The 27,967-nt window shown below is 34.4% G+C and overlaps 1 protein-coding gene across 1 annotated transcript; it reads right to left on the reverse strand.

The window, feature by feature from the left end:
• Positions 1-27,967, reverse strand: LOC136043778 (succinate dehydrogenase [ubiquinone] iron-sulfur subunit, mitochondrial-like). Its single transcript, XM_065728693.1, has 7 exons — positions 27,821-27,967; positions 23,475-23,623; positions 21,928-22,071; positions 18,023-18,218; positions 13,226-13,327; positions 7,929-8,051; positions 1-310 (listed from the first exon to the last, which is right to left on the reverse strand). The coding sequence occupies exons 1-7, from the start codon at positions 27,866-27,868 to the stop codon at positions 200-202; spliced, it is 873 nt and encodes a 290-aa protein (XP_065584765.1). The 5' UTR covers positions 27,869-27,967; the 3' UTR covers positions 1-199.

Consider the following 27,967-nt stretch of genomic DNA (forward strand, 5'->3'; position numbering starts at 1 on the left):
TTTTCCTAAAGAACTTTTATTCGTTACAATGGATAACAAAATATTTGTGTACCCTCTCTCCGTTTTTTTTTACTTACATCAAATTTCAAAGACAAAGAAGTCACTACTACTGGACTGAATGAATAATAACAAATTAATATTTCAACGTCTAATTTAGGCCTACTGTGCCTATCCGAACGATTGTGAAAAGTAAATATCCTTAAGCGGCGGCTTTTTGAAGAGCATCGGCTTCCATTTCGGATTTGTTCTTTGTTGCAAAACCAGCAAGAAGTTTCTTCACTTCGGCTATAGCTTTTCCTGGGTTCAAACCCTAATAAAAAAAAACAGTAATTAAAAAAACAGTAAATAAAAAAATAGTAATACGCTTCTGTCGAATATTTTTGCAGCCTATTTTGACGATTTAAGTGGATTGATTTAATCTATTTTGTTCCCTGTATGTTCGACTCGACAAATCGCTGGACGACTTAGAGAAGGATCACGGGTTCGACTCTCCGTTCGGGAAAAGTTTTGTTAGGAAGTGTTTTCTCTTGCATTATTAGCATTGAGAGCCCGTTATGAAAAAAATATGCATTCAAGTCGACAAGTTTCTTGCTAAAACATTGCAGAGTTTGGGTAACATTCGAATTACCATTCGTGGTAAGAATTCCTAATAAAAAATTTTCGTTTGAATTGAATTTGTTTTGAATTTATTAATGGAAAAAATAATTCACACCAATAAAAAGAAAAAAAGAACGTTAAAACATGCAAAAAAAGACGGAGAGTTGAGAGTAACAATACTGCGAATGAAATACTAACTTTAAAATGATAAACAATGAACCTATAGACTTTTGGATATCAAGGTTCAGATAGAACACGGTAAATTTGTCTCCATACAAAGCTGATCGGTCGCCCCCTTAAAATTAATCAAATGATAATAATGGAGTCTGACAGAAGGGGTGAATCAATTGAGAACAACCAGGCGACGTTCCTATAAAAATTCTGGCTCGTAGATCTAATTAAAAGCGTAACGCTAGCTCTTAAATCTGATTAAAAGGGAAATACTGCCTGTAAACAGTTAAAAGCGACATTCTGACTTGTATGTTTGATCAAAAGCGAAACACTGACTCGTAAATCTGGTTCAAAATGAAATTTGTGAGTCTTCACAAAAAATAAACTCCTCTGAGTGGAGTTGGGCTAGTCTATATCTACGGTATATAAAATCAGTTTGCTTCTGGAAATTAGTTAGAAAATTTGAATTTTCGAACTTCCCTCATTTTTTTGGATATAGATGAATATGTTTATTTTCACTCAAGGATTTCAAACAATGACTATCATTTGCACTATCCTTGGTGCTTAGAACCGTCACTAATTTATATGAATTTATATGTTATCACAGAAAAGTGAAGATGATCTGAACTGTACATTGACGTTCTCTTGAAAAAAGAAAGAACCGCTGAGAGGTGTTAGAGGGTGGGGTAAATAAATAAATAACTTTATTCCTCACGCCTCTCAATACAAAATTTCTATACAACTGACACCTTTTTAAAAGAAAAATGTTATGGCATGGCGAAGAGCGGATCGACTGCGGCACGATTTCCATTTAAAGTCGTCCTACGTTAAAAGTCTCGAGATATGGTATGTTTATGTTTAGGCCGTTGGAGAAGGCTTCCAGTGATTTCATCTTTTCTACTGGGAATGGTAGTTTGTTCCAGATCCAGATGACCCGGGGTATGAACGAATGATGGTAAGAATTAGATCTTGCAATCTTCATCTTCACGGGCTCCAATTGCAGACTGTGCGATCTTGTGTTGCTTTGGGACTTTTTTGAACAAGCTTGTCTTTCACGTTCCCAAAATTCTGATGAACTATCTTGATAAGGGTTTTTAAGTCTAAGATCGTTCTTCTTGTCTCAAGTTTGTGGAGAGTGAGCCTTCTTAGAGCTTCGTCATACGGAAGGTTTCTGAATCCTTGAAGTCCTTTTACAAAGCGTTTCTGGACCCGTTCTATTCTGTCAATATCCTTTTTGAGATATGGCGACCAGATGACAGAGGCGTATTCAAACTGTGGCCTGACGTAGCTTGTGTATGCTGATATCTTTGAGTGATTGTCAAGGTATCATAGGGATTGACTGAGTAGCCAGAGAGCATTTGACGCTTTACGCACAACCGCGCCGATATGTTTTTCTGGTTTGGGGTCCAAGCTCAGAATTACACCTAGGTCCTTTTCACAGGTAGATTTTGTCAGGTCGATACCTTTCATTTTGTATGAGTACATCGGATTTTGGCGGCCAAGATGGACGACAGAGCATTATGCTAAATTTGGTGAAACTTGCCATTCTTCGAGCTTCTCTGTCAGGGCATCCAAGTCGCTTTGGATTTGTGATGATGCACTAACTTCTCCCAGGAGCTTCGTACCGTCTGCAAACAGGCCGAAGTCGGTTTGGGAAATGGCATTTATGGAAATGTATATGTACATGACGAACAAGACTGGGCCGAGAACACTACCTTGTGGGACGCCACTGGTTGCATCTGTCCATGTGGATAGTGTGTCTGCAACCTTGACTACTATTTTTCTATCATTCAGGTACGCTGAGAGCCAATTTTTTAGCTGTCCCTTGATTCCATAGATTTCTAGGCAGTGGATGAGTTTTCGCAAGGATATTCGGTCGAAGGCCTTAAGTAGATCGATTAAGATAATATCTATTGGAATCCCACGGTCAAGGGTGGACTGGATGTAGTCGTGTATCACTAATAGTTGGGAAACAGTAGAACGATTTTTACGGAAGCCATGCTGATGATCTGAGATGAGGTTGTTCAATTCGAGGTGCGAGTTTAACTTTTCCACTATGACCCTTTCCATGATTTTCAGGAAAGGTGAAGTAAGGCTGATCGGACGATAATTCTCCGGGTCACTCCGCTTCCCTTTTCCTTTGAAAATAGGTGTTACATGGGATAGCTTCCAGGAAGTAGGAAACTTGCATTGCTCGAATGAGATTTGGAAAAGTATTGCCAGAGGTTCACATAGCTCGTCTCTCACTTCCTTCAGGATGAAGGACGGGATGCCATCAGGATTGAGTGCTTTAGACGCTTTCATGCCCTTCATTGCTCTTAGAACACTTCCTGGCGTGAAGCCAATGCTGTGGAGCTCGCTTCCTGGGTGTGAGTCTTGGAGTTGAGGTAAATAGCCATCGTCAATAGTGAACGTGCTGGTGAAGAATTTTACAAGAGCATTCGCCTTATCTAGGCTAGTGCTATGGACCACATCACTTCGATCTGTTAGTGTTGGTAGTTTTCTGTTGCTCACCTAGCTTGCGTTTGCACAGGTTGTAGAAATCGCTTTTTGTTCTTATTTTCTGGAATTCTTCTCGTTCCCAATCTTTGTTGTAGTTTCTGATAGCTTTTCTACATTTTGAGCTGAGTTTTTGAAGCTTGGCGAGTCTACTTATGCTTCCAGAGGCTTTGTAATCCCTGTATGACTTCTTCCGGTCCCTGATGAGCTTTCTTATGTGCTTGGGAAGGAATATCCTTTTGCCAATGTGTTTGTTGTTCCTGAATGGTGTGGTTTGAGTGACGGCTCGGTGAAGTATGCCATAGAAAACTTCCCAGGCTTCGGCGATTGGTAGGTTATACACAAGGTTGTCCCAATCTGTATGCTCTAGTATTATTTTGAGTTTTGTTATGTCTGTTTTATGGAAGTCTAATTTAAAAGTGGGTCCATCATCCTGTGTACGAATTTTGAGTTGTTCAGCACGGACTTGTCAGTGGACAGCATGTTCGTGGTCGCTTGTAACGGGGTTAACGACTGTTTTTGTAACGAGCAGGTCTACCATGGGCGTATTGAATACAACTTCCAAAGTGTCGGTTTGACGCGTAGGCTCGAGGACACTCTGCGCTAGGTTCAACTCGCTAGTGAGGTCAAGATAGTGTATTAGTTGATCTTTTGAGTTCTGGCTTCTCATCCTGAAGGAATGATTTTTACAATCCATTTCAGGTATGTTTAGGTCTCCGCATATCACTACGGATTTAAATTTGTTAAAGATCTTCTCCAGGTAGGCAGAAAATTCACGATCTACTGTCAGTCCCTCTCTCGGCTTCTTATAAGTTGCTGTTGACCGGTACACGGCTACAATTGCCAGGCGAGAACCATCGTTAGAAGTTGGCATAACACAAGTTATGGCGTCTATTGTCTTTTTAGAGAAACTACTGTGCTCGTATATGTGTAAGTTTTCCCTTGAAAGTATCGCAACTCCACTTCCCTGTGGTTTTGCCGTGTTATCCTTCCTAAAAACTTCATATTCTGGTATTCCAAATCTAGTCGATGGTATTTTTTCATGTAACCAAGTTTCAGAAATGCAGATTACATCGTATCGAGAGTTTTCGTAGAGGAATGCTTGAAGCTCGCCGAACTTTCCAACCATACTGTGTGCGTTAAAAATTAGTAAGTTTATCTCTTTTGGCTGTTCGGCTATTGTCTCACATTCGCATTACGCGGTTTGAGAGCAATGGTTCCCACCAGAAGACTGTACTGCTCTTTCGTCTTTGTTTCTCCTGAATTCCGCTCGTTTCTGAATCTGCATGCGTGTCAAATCAGGGTTAGTGTATATGTTTTTTCGTATTTTATCATCAATGGATGTCCTGAGTACTGGAGCTCCCTTCACTATTTATTGGCGCTTTTTAAGGCTCTCTCGGCTGTTGCGTTTTAGTTTGACCAGCAGTAGTTTCGGTTTTCCTCCAAGGTGATTATTTTTGATTTATTAGATTTTTTCTTGGAGCTCATTGAAAGGACCTCTTAGAAATCACTTCATCATTGAATATCACATTTGCACCCCCTCAATCATAATGACTTCCAATGATTTTGATCCATCAAATGACCTTACTGACTGATTTAGCCAGCGAAGATAGAAGACTGTGGTATTTCTTTCGGAATTGCTGGAGTAGGGCCCGAGAGATTTTTTGGCGGCGTTCTTGGCATTGCTACTGCCTAGTCAAAAAAGGTTTCAACAATAGAAAAGAAAAAATATAAAATAAAAAACAGTTTACACCATCTGTGCTATGCGCATGTCTCCGCCAATCCATAAAAAAAAAAAAAAAAAAAAAAAAAAAAAAAAAAAAAAAGTTTCTTTATCAAGTGCTCCAAAATATTCTTAAAATTTGTTAGGTGAAAGCCCATGTTGCTATGTTTAAGTATCAAAGACAATAACCGAAAATTTTCACATATTAGCAGTTTGTTGATTTCCGAAGACAATTAAACCTACAAAGGAAAACCAAAAATATGTGAGTTGTTTTTTAGCTAATTTTTCACAATTCTTTTTTTATTTGACATCCGCTGTTACCAAAAGCAACACAACTGCATATTGAATTCTTTTTCATCAAAAATCGGATTCTTTATTTTCGATATTTGTTACATATATATATATATAAATATATATATATATCTATATATATAAAAATAAGTTGTCTGTCTGTGGATGTGTGGATGGATGTGTCAGGTGACGTCACCTGAAAAAACTGGATTAGGTGACGTCAAAACTGAAAAAACTAAAAAAAGGCAAAAACTACAAAAAAAAACTAAAAACTAATAAAAAAAATAAAAAAGCTAAAAAACTAAAAAAACTATAAAGGTAAAAACCAATAAAAAACTAAAAAAAAAACTGAAAAAACTAAAAAAAGGCAAAAACTACAAAAAAAAACTAAAAACTAATAAAAAAAAGTAAAAAAGCTAAAAAACTAAAAAAACTAAAAAAACTAAAAAAAGGTAAAAAACTAAAAAAAATAAAAAATAAAAAAAAACTAAAAAAAAGGAAAAAACTGAAAAATAAGCTAAAATAAAGGTAAAAACCAATAAAAAACTAAAAAAAAAAAGGAAAAAACTAATAAATGACGACACTCAAAGAGAAAGCGACCAGGACAAAAAACTAAAAAAAAAGGCAAAAACTACAAAAAAACTAAAAACTAATAAAAAAAATAAAAAAGCTAAAAAACTAAAAAAACTAAAAAAAGGTAAAAAACTAAAAAAACTAAAAACTAAAAAAAAACTAAAAAAGGTAAAAACTAAAAGAACTAAAAAAGAAAAAAATAAATGACGACACTCAAAGAGAAAGCGACCAGGACAAAAGGAATGTTCGATTAGCAATCAACAAAGCACCGGGACACAGGGAGTATAAATGACGACCAGGACACAAGTAAAAAAAAAAATTAACAAAACTAAAAAGAAGGTAAAAACTACAAAAAAACTAAAAAGAAAAAAAAACTAAAAACTAATAAAAAAACTAAAAAATCTAAAAATCTAAATAAACTAAAAAAGAAAAAAAAAGGAAAAAAATAAAGGAGAAAAACAAAACTAAAAAACGAATGTATATACAGACCGGTACACCGGGATACAAATGACGACCGGGACACAGGGAATATAAATAACGACCGGGACAGACCGGGACACCGGGATACAAATGATGACCGGGACGCGGGACACAGGGAATATAAATGACGACCGGGACACAGGGACACAACTACAACGGGGACACCGGGGGAAACAGGGGGATAACCTGACAATCTATTTATATGCAAAGACAATGGGACAGCAAAGAATGTTGTATATTCGCAAGTTTTACGTAGTTAAAACCATATATATATATATATATCTATATTCACAGGTGGGACATAGGGACACAACTACAATGGCGCGTAACTATTATGGCGCGTAACGACTTACGCGCGCGGGGGGGCTTGGGGGGGGCGCGAAGCGCCCCCACCAACTAGGTGTTGGGGTGGCGCGAAGCGCCACCCCAACAGCTAGTATATATATATATATATATATATATATATATATATATATATATATATATATATATATATATATATATATATATACATATATATATATATATATATATATATATATATATATATATATATATATTCTTTATTTTCGATATTTGTTACATATATATATTATATATATATATATATATATATATATATATATATATATATATATATATATATATATATATATATAGAGAGAGAGAGAGAGAGAGAGATTTGAAAGCTTCCACTTGATCAGTTTAAACAATCAGATTTCATTTACATTGCCCTTGGTACTTCTAGATGTTTTTTTTTTTTTTTTGCTAATAGAACCTGGAGATGGAATTGTTTAAAGAATCGGGAAAAGTCTGTTCAATTCAATCGATGGTATAAAAATCCCTGGTTCTTGATTCTGATAAATACCCGTCACAGTAGAAAAACTCAATTCAGTTTCTCGGGATATGGACTTACTTTGGGGCACGTTTTTGTGCAGTTCATAAAATGAACTTACTTCGGGGCACCAGCTTACTTTGGAGTTTAACTTTGGGACACGCGCTTCCTTTGGCCTTTAACTTTGGGATATGGACTTAATTTGGGGCACATTTTTGTGCAGTTCATGATGGTGTGACATCTGTAGACTGAGAACGGGTCTAAAGTGAACTAAACTTTTTTGTATAGTTCATAATACGGACTTACATTTGGGCACGAGCTTACTTTGAACTTTAACTTTGGGACATTGACTCACTTTGGGGCACGGACTTACTTTGGTGTATGAAATTACTCTGGAGCACTTTTTTGTGCAGCTCATAATATTGACTTACTTTAAGGCACGAGATTACTTTGGACTTTAACTTTGGGATATTGACTCACTTTGGGGCACGGACTTACTTTGGTGTATGAAATTACTCTGGAGCACATTTTTGTGCAGCTCATAATATTGACTTACTTTAAGGCACGAGATTACTTTGGACTTTAACTTTGGGATATTACTTACTTTGGGACACGGACTTACTTTGGGACACGAACTTACTTTGGACTTAACTTTGGGATACGAACTGACACTGGGGCACATTTTTGTGCAGTTCATAATATGGATTTATGTTGGGGCACTAGTTTACTTTGAACTATAACTTTGGGACATGGACTTACTTTGGGGCACGTTTTTGTGCAGTTCATAATGGTGTGACATCTGTAGACTGAGAACGGGTCCCGGAGCCTCTCAAGACGTTCGGCAGATTTTTCGTCACGGGAGTCGATAATCCATCTATAAGCCTGTAAATACAAACTTTCCATTGAAGCATACTATACATAATATATTATTAGCTTATCGTGAGTGTAAGACTACATTAGAACTTTGTAAGGAACAACTTAGTCGCCTCCAATAAAAAAAGAAGAATAATACCATCTAGCATTACCTCCAAAAATCATAACCAAAATATTTTTTAAATTATATTTAATTTGTTAATCTTTTAAAACTATACTTTAAAGTTCATTAAACACTGATGAAATCGGTCTTAAGCGTAGGTTTTTTTCATGTAGCTAGCCAATTTTAAAATCCAGAAATAAAGAAACAAAATCTTATACCTACGGAAAATTTCAGGTTGTATGCACAGAAATTTTGAATTCTACTTTAAATATATTTTAATGAATATTTAAAGTTTTCTTAATTGCTCTATTACGCCCTTATTAAAGAGTCAAACATCCCTTTTATTCAAACTCCAGTTTGTTTGTTTGTTTTTTTTTTTTGGGGGGGGGGGGCTAGAGTTGATTCAAACTCTTGGATTTTTTTAATTAAAATCAGCTTGGTGAAAATGAATAAAAACTTCAGAGCCATGGCTAATTAGAGTAAAGCCAATACAGATGGTCTCTGTGAGTGCCAAAGCTGACATAACCTTTTTTCAGAACGATATGAAAATAATTCCTTTCATTTGATGGTAGATTAATATGACACAAGAAAAATATCTACAGCCCAAGAAAATATTTATAAACAATATACAATTTAATAATAACAAAAAATACAATAATATATATCTTAAAAGAAAGATATTTTTATTTTCACAAGCTCCAAAAAGTAGAAAACGGTTTAAAAATGAAAGTCTATAGTGTAAGTACAAGTATAGTATATAATATGTATAAGGGTATGAATTTATTCCAATAAGTTTATGAATTTATGAAAAAAAATGAATTGATAGGGGACTGTGGTATTACTTTCGGAAATGCTGGGGCCCGGTCCAAGGGAGCTTTTGGTGGTGTTCTTAGAATTACTAATGCCTAGTTGAAAAAGGTTTGAACAATAGAAAAGAAAAATATGGAATAAAAAATAGTCTGCACCATCTGTACTATGCGCATGTCTTCGCCAATCCACAAAAAAAATATGAATACAAATGTTCCTTTATTGAGTGCTGCACAGTATTCTTAAAATTTGTGTTGGTTGAAAGCCCATGTTGTAAAAATAAAATAAATTAATTCATTATATTATAGTATAAATTATACTGTTCAACGACGGCGTTTAATTAAATATTAAAGTAGTATTATTGTATTTATTGTTGTTATTAAATTATATATTTGAAATAAATAAATTACATAAATTGTATGTTGTTTTTAAATATTTTCTTGAGCTGTCGATATTTTTCTGGTAATGAAAGATTTGGATACAATGCTTTATCTCCAGGGATCCGGATAGCCTTTTAGACTTACATAGAGCATGTATGTATAAGGGTATGAGTTTATTCCAATAAGTTTATGAACAGAAAAAAAGTCTTCAAGACTTTGTATTACTGTGTTTCAGTCACAATTGATAAATATTTGGTCTTTACAATTTCATTCTTTGTAAATCTTTTTTTTTATTTGTTTTTTACTTTTCATTTTTTAAAAGCAAATTCAAATAAAAGTTTAATTAAAGATTAAAGTAGTATTATTGTATTTATTGTTATTATTAAATTTATATATTTGAAATAAATAAATTACATAAATTGTATATTGTTTATAAATATTAGCCTTCTAGACTTACATAGAGCATACATTTTACATAGAGCATTTATGTATAAGGGTACGAGTTTATTCCAAAAAGTTTGTGAACAGAAAAAAAAAAAGAATTTATTCAATTACAGTATTAGCTATACTGTTTAACGATGGCGTTTAATGTTCAAAAAGATGGCATCTGATCACTGTTTGTCATCATTAGCAGTACTTTACTTAAGTGGCAGAGGAAAGATTTGGATACACACCATACCTACTTTAGAACCTTACTATCATTAATTTCAGTCGCATACTAGGAAAATGAAAACATAGTGTATACATAATGGGAAATATTAAACGAAATAATGGGAAATATAACATTTTGGGGAATGAAAACAAAGTATATACGGAATATGTTTAAGCAACTCAAATAAAAATGGGAATAATATTACTCATAAGATTGCAAGCAAGTATATTATATACTCCCCCCGCCCCACTTATCCTCATGATAAACTCTTTTTTCGCTTAGGGCAACATCGGACACATTTGAAGCTGGTATAAGATTAACGATTACGATTATGATTAATATGAGTAAGCCACGATTGGTGTTAATATAGTTAAAACACAGAGGAAAATCCAATTTAGCTGAGCTGAACTAAATCAAAATGATCCAAAGTTTATTCGAACCAAAATGGACAGAACAATATGGCTGAATAGTAAAAAGAATTGAACAAGGTTCGAAGCGAACTTATAACTAGTATATATAAGAAAATAACAATCATGCCCAATCACATACATTTTGTAAACTTTCTCGTCATTTAGCCAGCCATTCTTAAGAAACGAGCTCTTTTCATATTTCCCATGATTTTTTTTTTTTTTTTTTTTTTAGGAAAATGATAGGACCTTTTCTCTCAAGTTCGCTTTAATGCTTAATATCCTTTTCTTTCATACCCTTCTATCCTTTTTTAATTTGTCCTTTTCCTCACTTATTTTATAATTAACCTATTTTTACTATTTTACTCTATCTTTTTACGATTTCTATTAAACTTGTTGTTAATCCTATTATTCGTGTTCCTACCATTGTCGATTAGAAAGCAAAATTAATCCGAATTATACTTTAGAATCTACCTTAGCCAAAGAAATCAAAATATCTCAAAGACGTCGGATATAGAAGGTGAATAAGAATTTAGAAACCCCTTAATAGATCTGAAATTTCTATTGAATAGGTATTTTAAAATCATGAAACGTTAATTATAATTTTTTTTCTGCATATAAATGGCAAGTCCCTTTGAAAAGAACTCTCTTTCATTAAAACTTCACCCCCTGTCCTCTGCTAAGACCCAAAGGGATATATTATTTTGTTAGCGTAAGAACAACTTGTATGTACCCCCTCTCCCAACCCTTTAACGATTGGAAACTTAGGCCTTTAACTTAGGAAAATGATAGGACCTATTCTCTCCAGTCCACTTTAATGTTTAGTTTCCTTTTCTTTCATACTCTTATATATTATTTTTTTAATTTGTCCTTTTCCTCACTTATTTTTACAATTGACTTATTTAATTAACCTATTTTTACTATTTTACTCTAGCTTTTTAAGATTTCTATTAAACTTGTTGTTAATCCTATTATTTGTGTTCCTACCATTGAATTAAAATCTAATTTCAGTTGGAGTTTAAGCATTTCCTATCTCAAATTCGTAATTATTTAGAATTCTTCTCGTCCGTTCAAATCATACAGAGCAAAATTAATCCAAATTATACTTTAGAATCAACCTTAGCCAAAGAAATCAAAATATCAAAAAAGACGTCCGACATAGAAGGTGGATAAGAATTGAGAAGTCCCTTAATAGACCTGAAATTACTATTGAATAGATATTTGAAAATTATCAAGCATTAATTATAATTTTTTTTCTGCGTATAAATGGCAAGTCCCTTTGAAAAGAACTGTCTCTTTCATTAAAACTTCAGCCTCTATCCTCTGGTAAGACCAAAGAGATATTATATTGTTAGCGTATTAGTTTGTTAGCGTAAGAATAATTTGTATAAGCCCCCTTTTCCAACCCTTTAACAATTATTAGGTCTTTGCTAATTTTATAAACAATGGTAGGTTGACTCTTTGACGGCTCTCCAAAGCATAGGTAGCGCATCACACAATCATCTTATGATGATTTTAAAGAACCCATCTACAGGAAGTATTTATGATCTAAAATTTTTAGTAAACTTTCTCGTCATTTAGCCAGCCATTCTTAAGAAACGACCTCTTTTCATATTTCCCATGATATCTTTTTTTTTAGGAAAATGATAGGACCTTTTCTCTCAAGTCCACATTAATGCTTAATATCCTTTTCTTTCATACTCTTCTATCCTTTTTTAAATTTGTCCTTTTCCTCACTTATTTTATAATTAACCTATTTACTTAACTAATTGACAGCATGTACCATTGGAGAAAGGTATTGAATGTACTTACGAAACACCCACTTAATTGAATTTGCTTCAAATATATTCATATCTAAATTTGTATTAAGAGAATAATTTAAAAAAATACAATAATAAAACTAATATTAAATGTACTAGTATTTACTATTTACATTAATATTTATTATTAACATATAAGTTTGATTATATATTAATATAAAATTTGAATATACTAATGAAATACCCACTTAATCGTATTTGCTTTAAAAGGAAGAGTTTTCGATAAGCCAAGAACCGCCAAGATTTTTAATTTTTGACGCCTCTCCCCACCCCCTAATTGAATTAACATTGGTGAAAGTTCTTTCAGAAGGCTTCTTTCACATCCTTGTTCCTTTTTACTTTCTCTTCTGACTGGTTGTTACTACAATTATTCCTTAAATAATCACGAATCAAAAATTTGCTTGATTAGACCCGAAAAAATTCCTAGGATAAACAGGGATACATTTGCGTGGGGCAGGTTTCGGATAATAATAAGATCTAGAGCCAGAGAAGAGGAGTATTCTAGAGACATGGTCGAAGATAAGACAAATGCTTGAAGATATTTAAAGAAGCTGCAGCTGATCGAACAAAATGACCCTCTCAAGTCATTCTAAGGTCTTTTGGTGAGCCACTCTAGCCGTGTGGACGGCACACTTGCAACCCTTAGGATACGGGTTCAAATCCTAGTATGCAAATACCCAAGTTTTGGCTTGTTGTAGGGGTCAGTGGCGTGACTGTGAGCTCAGCCACCTGGGGCGGGGAGGCTCTGGGCTTTTGAGGCCTGATCCTCAATCCAGTTGGGTCCCCCCACCAAAAATTACACAGATCTTCCGGTTCCAGACAGGAGAGCACATCGTTTGGCTCCTAGCAAAAGGCAAAAAAACCATTAAAGTGGTTGAGGATCTTTCAAGTAAGTTAACCTAGGTATTTGACCAAGAAAAATCTTAACGTGTATGATGAAAAACTAGGCTATTCCTCTATGCTGTTCGGCTAAATCTGCTGACTTATTATGCTAAAATGAAAATTAAATATTACCTGCATCAAAACTGCTGGTCCAAGATACTTATCTCCATTCCACCAGTAGGATGGGCAGGCTGTACTGCAACAAGCACATAAAATGCACTCATAAAGACCGTCCTATAAAGAGAAAACAAAAAATAGGTAAAATTAAGGCTCATAATGATCACATGATGCTGACGTGACTATCATAATTTGCTATCTACACGCGAAATTCGTCTTCTTTTATGATGTAAGGTATAAAGACCTTCTTGAAGGTCCGTTCACCTCGTAGGGGTTGTCTGTAGAACATTTATTGTTTCTGGTATGGGCAATCCAGGAAACAATGCACTAGGGAATAATTTAAGATCATTACAGGCCCAAGGAATTTCAAAATCATAAGACAAAATCGTTCAAAGTCACCAGATAAGAGGGGAAATCAGAAAAATTGAAAAAGTCTAGGCAAAACTTTAAAAATCACGATAAAATCCCAAAAACTAAAATCTAAGTGGTCTCATACCAGTAAATTGCAATAGGCTAGTGATTATACAGTTTAAGGCGGAACATATTATTGATATTTTTGACACTAAAAATGTTTTAAAAAACCTGCAAATTGGCTTACAAAACTTCAAAACCCAAACCATGAAACGCCTCAAAACCCCACGTAAAGCCCCAAATTTTATTCAAAAAATGTTTTGGCCGAAATTTTAGTACAAAAATGGATTTTTAAAGGTCTTTTCAAATGAGTACGAACCCAATTTGAGGGAATACATATTTTAAATTGCTTTAGACTTTAGTCCCCCCCCCCCCAAAAAAAACAAAAAACATAAAAGCCAAAATTCCGGACAACAGCTCAAAAATTTCATTTTCTTCAATAATGTTTGGGAATATCACTTTATACTTTATCTTACCTGCTCAATTACACAAAATTAAAGCAACTAAGACCTTACGAGTTTAAATTCACGTAGACCAAACTTCTTAGACAACCCAAAATTGAGATGAAAGTCAATAACATATTTTTTGGGAAAAAAATGTAAGTATCGGTTTCGACAAAACAGGGCATTTGAGACAAGAAAATTAAGAAAATACAGTTGTGAAATCTAATTGTGAAAAAGTACCGGGGTGATTTACTTGCCGTGTCGGTCACCTGGAGTTCTGAAATTTTATTTATAAAGGAAGTTTAAACATCTGACATGACTTGTAAAAAGCAACAAAAATCACATAAAAAGTATAAAACAAATTTGACCAAAACTGATCAGCACTATACAACCGTTAAAAGAATGACAGCATTGATTGCTGTGAAAAGGTATAACAAAAGAGACAAGATGAAAGGAAAAAAGGAAAAGAAAGAAAGGGCAAATTTTAGGAAAAGCATTTTCAGACATCAATTTAATACGTGTAAGAAATTGCAAACAAGATTAAATATCACCAGAAAAGGATAGAGCTAGTCAAAACTTTGACCGAGCTTGGAATTGATAACCATGGTGATTTTTTCCTAACTCTTTAAAACTCTTCTATTCACTTATGGTCTTGTTCAGTCAGTTACTTTCTCATTTTTTTTCCTTGGTGATTAATATTTTCATTGTTTCTGTAGGTCGTAAATTCAAATTTTTAATAACCGAAGTCCATTCATTTCAAAAGATATGATAATCACTTATATTTTTACTTTTATCACAACAATATTTACTTTTCCTTTACCCGTTTATGCTCCTTATTTCTTTCAAGTGACTTTTTAGCAGACGGAACAACCTTCCAGAGGGATTTCTAAAACGTGATAGTGCATTCTCAGCAAAATACTATTTCCAAATAAATGACTCACTTTTAAAATGTTTGCTCAGTAGTGAAATTACACTAGGGGTAAAAAATGAAGTTTGAACACATTGATATGGCTATTGAAAATTTTTATTTCATGGTTTTAGGGGGATATAAGGTTAGAGGAAAAGAAATGTCTGTACATGATACATCAAACCGGGTTAAATAAAAGAAAAAGAGAGATCTAATAACTTCAAAGGCAATACGAACTAAATCAACATCAACAATTTTGATAAAATATATTGTGGTAGAATTTTTGCTAAAAATCCACAATACACCACTTTGAAAGAAAAAACTATGAATTATTACACAGAAGCTTTGGCGTAATGGACGTTCTTATAGCATATTTGAGTTGAAATGAAAGTTGTATTGAAGCAAAAAGAAGCATCCTTTGACCAAAAACTGTGTTTTTGGAATTATTGGAAAAAATGTTCTAAGAAAAAAACGCAGTTTTTGTAAATTGAAAAGTGTAAGCAATAATGTAAAGGAGAAAGCTTAGAAAACAATTAAAAGTAGTTGAATTCCCAAAAATTCAGCTAAAAAAAGAAGAAACAATATCGATACAAACTGTTTGTAGGCCGATCTTTTTAATTATGAAATGCATACTAGGTAAGGATATTATTATCGATCTGTTTTAATCCTTCAACAAATTTAACAGCCTTGCCTTCTAATACCTGATCAGAATACCTGTGGGATATTTTTAAATAGTTAAATTATTTAGTCACAACATTTTTTTTATAAGTAATCTATCATTTCATCTATGACAATACTTTCACATCGATAGATTTTTGGATGGCATTGCCATTGCCGAAGTAGATGCCAAAGAGCCTCATTCATGTTTCGCTTTATTTGTGATTTCACGCTGCTTTTTCTACCCCGATCATGTAAGTAATCGAAAATTGGAGTGTAAGTTTTCAAAGTACCTTAATATGACAGTAATATACAAGAAAGGCGAGTTATATCACTGTTTTCATTACATTTGACATTAGCACCATCTACATTCTTGAAAGGGAGGCTATTTAAACTCATAAGCTGCCAGATGAGCTCCGAAAGGTCTCTGTTACACCTAACATGACAACAGTGACTGAAATGTTTAACTCCAGCGAGCTATTTACCCTAAACCAATTAGTGCCACCCAGATTACAGTTGTCATAGACAATTTGTCACAGTTGTCATTCTACTGCTCAATTCTTCTTTTACTTATCAAAACAACATGCAGTCTGGCTTCAGTCATGACATTTATTGCAGTTTTCTTGATAAATTATGGCTAGTATCAGGGTTCCTTTAAAAACAGTAGATCAAACTCTGTCTTTTAGCATTAGATATTTTGGGAAATGGCTTAAAACACCTTTAGTAGATTAGGTTTTGGAAAAATCTGGCAATTTTCCTCTTTATTAAGGCTCTGACACGCGTACACATGATATTATTCCAAAATTTCCTGCAACAAATTACATTTAAAAGGTTTGAAACATAAGCTTATTTCAAAAGTCTTATCCAAGAGTTCTACACGTTTATAAGTCCCAAGATATCAAAATAAAGAATGGTGCATTTTTGGAAGAATATTGGTCAATCATCAATCATATTTTGATTCATGTGAGAACAGCCTCGAATTTAGAAGGATAGGATTGGCAAAAATATTCAAATTTCCACTCTGACAATAACCCAAAGCAAGTATTATTTAGCTAACCTAACAGGCACACCTTTACGCATATAAAAATTCCAGCAAACGAGGGGTTTATAATCATAATTATGGACGACTATTATGATTTGATCAATTACTTAAGTACAAACGCATCTAAGCCTTAAGAGGAAGCAGAACTTTTTCCAAGGACGGGCGGCAATAAGATATTGTGCAATCATGTTTGGACCTCTGCCTTTTAATTTTCCAAGAAGGAGGATCCTTGGACCAATCTCATTGTGTGTGTGAGGGGTGGGGGCCTCTATGCATAAATGTGATATGGCATAGGATGGGTTTCGAAGTCAGTTGAAATGTCCTACCGTTAACTATTTGTCGTTAGTATCCCTCCGAAGTTCTATGTGTAGTCCTATATTGAAGAAATGAATATTGAGGAAGGATTTTTCAAAGCCAACGGAAATACTAGAAGAATGAAGCGAATATTTCGGGACGACAACCCCCTGTCTTCTTCACCGTTATGAAAGAATTGCTCTGGCGAAATGAATGAAATGCGCACCAAATGAATAAAATTAACTTTTTTCGTCCAGCCTTTGCGTTGGCGTTAAAAAAAAAAAACACGGTCTTCATTTCATAATTTTTTTAGAATAAAACTGGTATCCCCCTATGTAGCCATAAAACAAATAAAAAAAAGGATAAAGATCCTCCTGAAACGTCGATTCGACGTTTCAGTTGCTGTACGTTTTTTACAGGGGCAAGTAGCAAGCTCGTCGTTTGTTATACAGCTGCTACAGCTAAGGTAGGCTTCCCAAAGCAATTTAGTGGGCTGACTAAATTGAGCCAAAGCCCTGACCCGAAAGGCCCAGGTCCTCAGGACCAAGACATACAAGGCGGAAATGAGGTTGTCTTAAATGGCTATTAAATAAAAAAAAAACAGTTTTTTTTTTTAAACTAAAAATAAGGAGCGACAATAAAACTTAAAACGAACGGAAATTACTTCGTATATGAAAAGGGTCGTTCCCTCCTCAACGCCCCGCTCTTTACGCTAAAGTTTGACTCTTTTCAATTCTACATTTTAAACAGTAAAAACTAAAATAAATATAGAATTTAAGTAAATTATTATTGAAAATTCTTTACTTGCACTGCTATCATGTTTCTAAAGGATGCTTCACCAAACCTATGCCTGGAAAGAACAGGGCTTCCATGAAAAGTTTACACTATATCAGCCTAAAGCCAGCTTTAAGAAAATTCTGGTATCCTCTTATGCAGCCATAAAACGAATTGGCAACAAATCATTACTATTCATGGCTTTGGGCAGGCAATGACATGTAATTAACAATATTGGGGTTCTCACTCATAATATAAATGTTAACAAAAGTTGTTGTACCAACCAGTTTCTTTCTATCTTCAACAGATTGCAGCAATTGCTGTTTGCCCATTTGGGCTTCATCCTCTCTTTGAAGCCAAGGTTGGATCGACCTATATTGCTGATAAAAGTTGTTCATATCAGGAACAAGATCTTTGATCACGTACATGTGAGGCAATGGGTAGATCTTTGTTGCCTTGCTTGATGTCGAATCAATTTTGCTATAATATAGAAATGAGGAGTCTAGATTAAATGCAAAAAAAAAAAAAAAAATGGTAAAAAATAGTTTTTACAAAAAACAGTTTTTTTTATCCTAATCAAATAAAAACGGTTTGAATGTATTTAAATACCAAAGATAAAAGGTTGGTGCTCCCACAATAAACTTCAGATTACTTGGTAAAAGAACCATTGAGGTCGCAAAATTGTCGAATCAATTTACAATAATATAGAAATAAAGTGTCTACAACAAACAAGGGCAACCTTCTTTAGAAAAGAGCCATTGTCATAAGGGTGAAATAGTTTGCGGGCGACAAAATTCAATTTCGGAATATATAAACCCAATTTTTTTGGCATTGGCTCTAAGCTAAATGCAAAACAAATAAAATACTACTAATGAGATTCTTACTTTAAAATAAGCAGTTTCCATGAACCAAATTTTCATCTTTTTTCATTTTTATTTATATTTCTAAATCCTTTTTGATAATACAATTTTATTTGAATTCATAGATATTTCATTAACAAGATTTTAAAAAATGGCGGAAAATGTTATATGTTGGCTATTTATATTAAAGATTCTGCCGATAGGAAAATCCTTTGCACATCGACTGAAAAAAAAATTTATACATAAATAAAACTAGCTATAGATAGAAAAAGAATCACATTTTCCGTAGTTTTTGAAATTTTGACAATAAGATCCTCGAGATTTGAAACAAATTACATTCTCGAAAAATAGTATTAAAGAATGGAAATCTGATTAATAAACTTGCTGCATGTCATTAAGTAAGACTTACATAAGCAGTGCTTTTAGTTATGCATATAGCCTAGGGCCATAAATTAGGGCCTCCCACATGTTCTGAGTGCTGTCCTTCTTTCTGTAGATAATAAAATCTGCAGTTTTTCTCCAATTCGCATTTGCTACTTTAAATGGGCAAAATATTTACTTGGTTTTGTATTTGTTTTTAGTAAACACTGAATCAGTTTTGAGTTTTAAAATATAGCTGAATTAGTTTTATTTCTTAGTAGTGAGATAAGATTAAGATCTAAATTAGTTTTGGAATTAGTTAGGATCAAGACGGATGATTCGTATCCCAAGTCAGAAAATATTCTCTTTATACACAACCTTTTCCCTTTTTTAGAATTTAAATAATGTTTGATATTTTCCTGTTTTTTAAGTATTTTACTCGGGTATATTATAAAGCCTATTGTAAATCAATGAGTGGCATCTATGTATTTTACATACTCCTCGATTCTTAATGAAATAAATAAACATCTGGGTTCATTAGAAGTTGGGGCTTTTGTCAGTGTAAAGAATATGATATTTGGACAAAGGATTAAATGAAGCATAGAATGGTGCCCTTTTATTATTTTAGTGTTTTCTTCACAAGTACCAGTCTCCTGTGGTGTTGCCCATTAAAGTGCACTAATAAAAAGAAAAGAAAGAAAAATTGAGATAGCAGAAAAAACCAGATCAAAGAAAAGATTCAGTAAAAGTTTAATGTGAAGAAGATTCCAAAATTATAATTTCAAAAGAAGAAAAGCAGCATAAACTGTGACTGTGATAGAATAAAGAAAAAAAAATAGATTTTAGTGCGACCATCAATAAACGCTGCCGCAAATGATAATGCGGAGTCTGGGAATATTGTAACAATAATTGGATTTTTGTGTAGCCATCAATGAACTTTTACGTAAGATAGACTGCTGTGAAGAATGACGTAGTGTTGAGGAATAAAATAGCGTTGAGCGTTTTTGTATTTTAGCGCGGCAATCAATGGACATTTAGTTAAGATAAACTGCAATTTCGAATAATGCAATTTGGAGGAATAATTTCGGGTTGGTTGGATTTCAGTATGGCCATTATTGGATGTTTGATGAAGATGCCGTGAATAAAAACGCAGCGATGAGTAACACTTAGGTGATGAAGACAGGGTAAACAATGGCGGTATACATGGCAGCAGAGTTCCCGGGTAAGAACAATCCAGGTTATATTTAGCAATTATATCCTCAAGGGATGATAGAAGAAAAAGAAGCAACAGGTACATCTATTCTGCTACCCTGTTCAGTAAAAATAACCCAATAAGCTACACAATCTTTAAGCACTAAGGAAGAACTTTGCCATCATTTGTTGTATAACTACTATAACTAACAACTCACTGCAGTACCAAGCCGCCTGAGGCCAACAAAGCTAAGCACGCTCTTTCTTCATCTTAATCTATTCAAAGCCTCCATCTTCACACCCTCCCTGATATTCTCCACTTCGCTCAGATCTTTCTTTACGACATCCTCCCACCCCAACCATAGACGACCTGCTTTCCATTTAGCCCTAGACGGTTGGCCGAAAAGGACGATCTTAGGCAATCTGTCAACCTTCATCCGCATAGCGTGCCCTAGCCATCTCAACTTATCTCTCATTATAGCCTTACAAAGCGGGTTTGCATCAGACTTGTCGTACAGCCTACCGTTTGTAATACGGTCAGTCAGTCGGGTATCCAAAACAATCCGCAGGCAATTTCTCCGAAAAACATCTGTAGCTTTCAATATTCTAATCTTGGTTAGCAGGCTTACCTTCTTGTTCTTCCAAACTTTTTGACGGTTGATTCCAATATTGTATACGGATTTCCTTGCAACAATATGCCATATTTTGAAAAAAGGAGGAGTAGGGTAAAGCATTAGAAGCTATTAAATCTGCAGTCAAACCTATTTTCTTTGTTGCTGTTAGGTATGCTGAGTTTGAGTTATGAAATGTCAGAAAATCAAACCGCCCTAATGAGTTACTCAAAGTAGTTTGTTTTTCTTTATTACAAGTATTATTGACAATGTGGAGCCTACCATGTAGTGCATTCTAAATGGCAGGAAGGGGGGGGGGCTTTCTTAGAAGAAAATAGGAAAGAAAATTGCATGTTATTGTTTATTTTACCCAAACGTGTCAGACTAAAATCTGATTAAGTTCAAAGACTTTCTTTGGAAAGAGGATCATAAACATAAAGAGGTATATTTTAAACCAAAAGTTATATTATAATTTCCACCAAATATTAATCTGATTGTGGATCTTCCTTTACCAGCTTCCACTGGAAAGGCATTTTACAGGCAATTGATATGCTACCAAATTTAGATGTGCTTTGAGGGATTTAATTCGTGTTTATTACGTCTATATTTGTGCAGAAGAGAGTTTGAGCGAGCAGGAAGCGCAATATCAGTACCAGCCAGCCTGCAGGTCTTAAACTGTGGGAAACAGGCAGCTCGAGTACGTGCATTTTCCACAAGTCAATAAGGAAAATATAAGAACAAAACGAAAACGAAATAAAAAGAACAAAACGAAAATATAGAGAAACCAGAAAGTGTTGCTAGTTTTCTCAGTAAAAAGAAAAGAGTCGGGTGAGGAATACCCTGCGTATTTGCTATTATCCTAACCAAGCCAATTAAAGCGGCTAGGACAACCCTTCCTAGCCAAATAGTCGGAAGGAATCCGTATTCTTTTGGGCCGAAAGTCGAGTCCCGGTGCTGGTGATCATTTGCTTTGAAATAGGGGTTAGTACTATAACTCTCTATGTTCCATAAGAGTCAATCCGGCTCCATAGGCACCTGCAGATAGTTGGGGAAAAACATGGGAAGCGTCAGAGGATCTACCCCAGCCACATATTGCACTCCCAACCGAAAGTAAAGATTCAGGAAATCGGTACCTGCTAAGAATAAAGTTTGCTCTTATAGACTCACCTGATGCAAGCTAATGTATTCACGCCATTGATGTTCATAGCACATGAGCCACAAATACCTTCGCGGCAAGATCGACGGAAGGTTAGAGTTGAATCGAGATCATTCTTGATCTTAATTAGGGCGTCAAGGACCATAGGACCGCACCTTCACAAGAAAAAAAAAACTTGCATTAGAAATCAGAAGAACAAAATTAAAATAGACTTGTTCATTATGGTACAGAGGATATGCGTCCCCCCTCCCCATAGAACCTTCAACTATTGGAAGTTTTTACAAATGAATGATGAAATTGAGCATTCTACATCCACACTCACTTGAGTTAATTTCGAAATTCCGCAGGGATCTTCCCTAGAACTTGCTTTATTTATCATTCATATTAATGACTAGCATTGAGACTTAGGGGTATTAGTAAGAAGGTCTAAATCCTTGGTGAGGTTTGAAATTGAGTCAATTGATTTTCATTATTTGCATATAACATTTCTCATATTGTTTTAGCAAGGAAGGGGAATAAATAGCTAAACGTAACTCAAATTAAATTTATTAGTTGAGTAGATTATCTAGTTCCTGGAATCTAAGGAGCTACTACAGCACATATAAATTGTAGTACCCTACAAAAGTTCAAGACCCCTCATATACATGGAGAAAAGGGATTTGGGCTAAATAGTCTTGACTGAAAGTCCATAATTTCTAATGGGAGAAGTAGTTTACAAACGTTTTATAGGCAAGGGTGAACAATGATGAAAAGCAATAGAAACAATCTAGTAAATATGGCATACTTAGACATTTCTAGGGTGAAGGGAGAGAGCAGTATAGTTTTAATTTCAAATAAATAAGTCAAAACATGACTTACATGAGTTTGCCAGGAATTGGCAATGGACTGTCGAGATAAATTATAACCAAAATTGGAAAAAATAAATTATTTTCAGACCAGTATAACTAATTGATGAAAAAAGGTTTCTGGTGTTTCTATTGAGTTTAAATTATCAAGATTTAACAATCTTCCTGGGGACATCATTCCTTCAAATGCCTCTGTTGATTTCTTCAAAAAGGGGTTTAATATACATTTAAAGCCTCAATGTTTTGGAATGAGGTACTTCAGTAGCAGCATATCAGATACCACTAAGTACATGGCGCCAAGAATATAGGAATAAAAAAAAATAATCTCAGAATGAATTAGGTTCAAAAGGTTTACAAACCGAATGTTTGATGGATAAATCAATTTCTTATGATTTATGTATTTGATCAGGCATATGTAGAAACTTTTTGTTTGGGAGGAGAGGTGGGGATGAGGGCCAATAAACAAATTTTAATATATATTTTCATCAAGAAAAGCCTAGAAATTCAAGAAAATCTAGGATTCTGTGAGAGATCCTTATCCTTTTGTCCCATGCACAACTCCCTGTATTTTTTCCTGGTTTTTTAAGATCATTTTTGAAAATGTACAGGAAAGTAACATTTTGAAAAGGGAAAACAGTAGACTTGATCAAAAGCTGAAATGTAGGTTGTGCTTAATCACCAAAATGAATTGTAAAGAAATACAGAAAACTTACGTGTTGAGATCAACTTCATATGTTTGCAAGTGTGGCTTATCGCCATTCTTATCAGGGTCCCACCTGTAAATGTTGAACTTCTTGATTTTTGCTTCCTTTTTAGGTGGGGCATCAGCTTTTGGTAGAGCTGCTGCAGCTGCATACTTCGCCTGAAGAAAAAATTAATTAATAAATAAAATAACTGAAGAAAAATAATGACTTAATTCTAGTTTAAAACTGAATTAATATTCACTTGTCAAGGCAATTTAGATGCTGACTTAGGAAATTTTGTTACTTCTTCAAACTATGAATAAACAGGGACGGATAAAGGGTGATTTGGCCCAATCGGGCCTCACACTGCCATCAAAATGAACAATTGATTTCCAGAATTGTGAAATGTTCCTAACAATTCCATTGTGTGTTGCTTCTGGAGAGAAATCATTTTCAAGACTGAATAAACTGGACCATCAAACGAGAAAAAATACAGAGAACAAACTGAAAAATGTAAATGTACAATGGGTGATGTTGAACAATTTAGACCATCAAGAGTGACAAGGTCAATCCAAGCAGCTAAGGCAAAAGGCACTAAAATATGTCCTAAGAAATTATAAACAAAAATAAAGATCAAAGAGATATGTATTTAGAACATTAGTGAAACCAATTTTTCAGTTTGTTCTCTGGATTTTAGTAGTGTGCAATGAAAAATTGCACACTACTGCATATTTTTATCAAATACTTTTCATGATTTGATTTGTTAAACTGCTATTGTTACCAGCTTTTATTCTGCTTTGCTGACCCTGTTTATGAAGAGTGGCTATATAAAGAAATCATCATTAAAGGTAATTGTGCTACCAATGCTTTCTGAAAGCATTGCGATTGTTCATTAGCCAAAAGCATTTATCACCAAAAGCATCACCTTTTGCTACATGAAATTGACATCCATGAATATTACAGGGTGACCCAAAAAGATCCATACCTATATTTTATTCAGTTAAAAATCCATTTTTTTTTTACAAATATCCTTTCTATTGCAGGACATGAAAGGTGAACCTTTGGATGATCGTTTGCAGCTATAATTGCCCCAAAAAGTTGTCTTGGACCAATCAGCAGAAGATGTTCTCCCTGGAGACCTATTTTTCGACAAAATCATACCAGAGTGTGCAAATTCAGTTTTGAAAACTTTTCCATTGTCGCAACTTATTTTGCGACCTATTTTGGACGAATGTATCCAAAATAGTTACGGATTTATGTTCTAAAGCCACAGGGGGAACTTATTCAGGCTGGAAAAAGAGGAAAATATTGCATCAGTGAGGGACTCAGTAGGATACAACTCTAGGAAATCAGTGCATAGACGCAGCCAAGAAATCAGAATGACCAGGGAGTGCAAGGAATGCAAGGAGAGAAGAAAAAATTGCTGCAGTAAGGGACTCAGTAGGACGCAGCCCTAGAAAATCAGTACGTAGAAACAGCCAAGAACTCGGAAAGACAAGGGAGTCACTGTGGCATGTTCTCAAGTTTAATTGGACAGTGTAGTCCCTCACTACAGCAATGCTTTCTTCTTTCCTTGCACTCTCTTTCCTGACTGAATAAGTTCTTCTTAGCATTAATTTTCAAGCCTATTTTAGCACCCTGAACTTGCAAAACCTCTAAAACTTCATTCATTTTGCTCACACTTTCATCTAATATGCTTAAATCATCAGCATAATCTAAGTCCAGGAGCGTTCTTCTTCCCCGTTTGATTCTGTGGTCTCCAATTGCCTTTTAACATCTTCACTGCTCCCACCATCTTTACTAATAATACTACCAAGGTAACTGAAGCTCCCAACCTGATCAATCTTTTCGTTACCTAAGGTCACCTGTTCATCTTCACTTATTCCTAGCCTTAGTGACTTAGTCTTCTTAACATTAATTTTCAAGCCTATTTTAGCACCCTGAACTCGTAAAACCTCTAAAAATTCATTCATTTTGCTCACACTTTCATCTAATATGCTTAAATCATCAGCATAATCTAAGTCCAAGAGATTTTTCCTCCCCGTTTGATTCTGTGGTCTCCAATTGCCTTTCCTGTGCTCCTTAAGACAAAGTCCATCAAAATGATCCATATAAAGGGGATAGAACACAACCCTGCTTAACTCCTGATTTAATACAAAAATCAGTTGCTAACCTCATTTCCTACCTTAACCACAGCAGTATTATTCTCATACATAGCACAAATCACTTTAATATATTTTTCTGGTATACTGTATAACAATAACACATTTGTTAATGCTCTTCTATCAACAGAATCATAAGCTTGTTCATAACTGATAAAAGTGAAGACCAAAGGTGTTTGACAATGAAGGGACTTCTCAATTATTAACCTAAGAGTGAAAACTTTGTCAGCACATCATCTACCTTTTCTAAAACATGCATTGTTCTTCCCTTAAAACTTTGTCTACAGCATCTCTCAGTCTAAAAAGTATCATATTACTCAGTAATTTGCTACCTACAGAGACTAGACTAATACCTTGATAATTACAACACTCACTCTTGTCACCTTTCTTATACAGTGGTTTAATTAAGGTATTCCTAAAATCATTGGGTACTTCCCCTTTTTCAAAAATCATGTTCATAATCTTCAGTAGCTTATTCCTAACCTCAGAGCCACCATATTTAAGAAACTCATTAATCATATTATCAGCACCAGGAGCCTTATTATTTTTTAATCCTTTTAGTACTGTTGCTAATTCTTCCTCACTAAACAAATCTTCCTTCACATTCAAGATATCAAAAACTTTTTCAATTTTATCTATATCTTTTCCTGCAACTGTATCTTGGTTTAGCACATTCTCAAAATGTTCCACCCATCTTTCTTTAACTTTTTCCTTATCACTAATTGTGGCCCCAATTCTATCTTTAACTAGGACTAGTCTGGACTGAATAAAATTTTGACAAGAGGTGGGGTGTCTTATCACAACATGTGACACCCCTGGTAAGCCAAGCATGAAGGCCTGAGGCCTACATATTCCAGTCAATAATGCTTATTTTAGGAGTTTAGGAGACAGGCCAAGATGTCTTTTAGCAACAAGTGATGGGTGATAAATTTCATATGGGAATACCAAAGAGGGATTTTTGAATACAATAGGCACTTACCCCCTCCTTCCACATAAAAAAAAAACAAAAGAAAACGCATTTTCAAAATCCAATCAAAAGATCTAGGGGAAATCACCCTTCCATAACTGATGCCACTAATTTTATGCTATTTAAAATTTGGGTAAAATTCTAGTTAATTACCTTCTTGCTATCTCAGAAAGGATTTAGGTTAGGAAAATGAAACTTTCAGGGATAAATCTACAGACTAAAGTATATCACAGGAAGGTATTTTGAAGCAACCCCCTCTACTACTTCTCCCTCAAGAGGGCCCTGACCTTTGATGACCTTTAAAAATACATGTGTTATAAAATGAAATCTTGCAAAATAGATCTTCTGCTTAATTGAAGTACAACAAAATTGTTTTCAGCTTCATAACTTTGCTCAATCCCATTTTAAAAGACTTTAAATATATGCAAATACATTTCCCAAATTTTGAAAAAAAACAACATTGATATGACTCAAAACTCTACTCAAATAGGCAAACAGAAATTGCATTTTTCAGAACTAAGGCAGAGAAAAAGCAACTAGTAACTGAAAATTAAGGTAAATGTTGTTTTGTCAAAATTTCAATAGGTATAGACCTGTCATGTAGGAAAATTTCAGGGCCCTCTGGAGGGAGAAGGAGTGGAGGCAGGGGCTTTAAAATACCTTTTGGGACATACTTTAGTCAGTAGATTCATCCCTGAAAGTCTCATTTTCCTAACCTAAACCCTTTCCAAGATAGCAAGAAGTCAATTAACTAGAATTTTACCCATACTTTAGCCTGTAGACCCATCCCTGAAAGTTTCATTTTCCTAACCTAAACCCTTTCCAAGATAGCCAGAAGTCAATTAACAAGAATTTTACCCAAATTTGAAGTTTAAACACCACGGCCTAGTAGATATCAAAATATAATATTAGCTGAGGCCTATCTGTTATTCTATGTACTTGCCCCAGTCACAAGAACTCACAGAATTCTGATAGCACAGATAGCCTACTTAAAACACCCATTTGTTACATAACACACGAGCTTATGCATATGGGCTAGCTTAGGCTATGCTTATTCCAGCAGAAATTATGATGTGCAAAACCTAGGCTGAGAATATACCCACAATATCACATTGGATTGGTAGCTCTCATCTTTTAATCAATCAACTCAAATATAGGCTAGACAAGCCTAAGCCTGTAAAAAATTATTCAATAAAAACACAGCTGGATTTGTCTAATGTGAAAAATAAAAATGCGATTCAACTCACTGTGGATTGCACTAATTTTGGGATTGAAGAGACTGCTTTGCTACTCATTGTTTCTCTCACCAAAGATAATTATGAATTAAAACCCAAAATCTGACATAAAATTCTCTTAGATTCTTTTACATAACAATAATTTTTTTTAAGAATGCC

This window comes from Artemia franciscana, unplaced genomic scaffold (assembly GCF_032884065.1).
Source record: "Artemia franciscana unplaced genomic scaffold, ASM3288406v1 Scaffold_980, whole genome shotgun sequence".
Taxonomy (NCBI): domain Eukaryota; kingdom Metazoa; phylum Arthropoda; class Branchiopoda; order Anostraca; family Artemiidae; genus Artemia; species Artemia franciscana.

Excerpts from the sequence above, each read along its gene's own strand:
- LOC136043778 (XM_065728693.1), bottom strand. The coding sequence starts at position 27,868 with ATGAGTAGCAAAGCAGTCTCTTCAATCCCAAAATTAGTGCAATCCACA. Across the intron at positions 22,072-23,474 it reads TATGAAGTTGATCTCAACAC|GTGCGGTCCTATGGTCCTTG; the intron begins GTAAGTTTTCTG and ends TTTCTTGTGAAG. Across the intron at positions 8,052-13,225 it reads GACCAGCAGTTTTGATGCAG|GCTTATAGATGGATTATCGA; the intron begins GTAATATTTAAT and ends TTGTATTTACAG.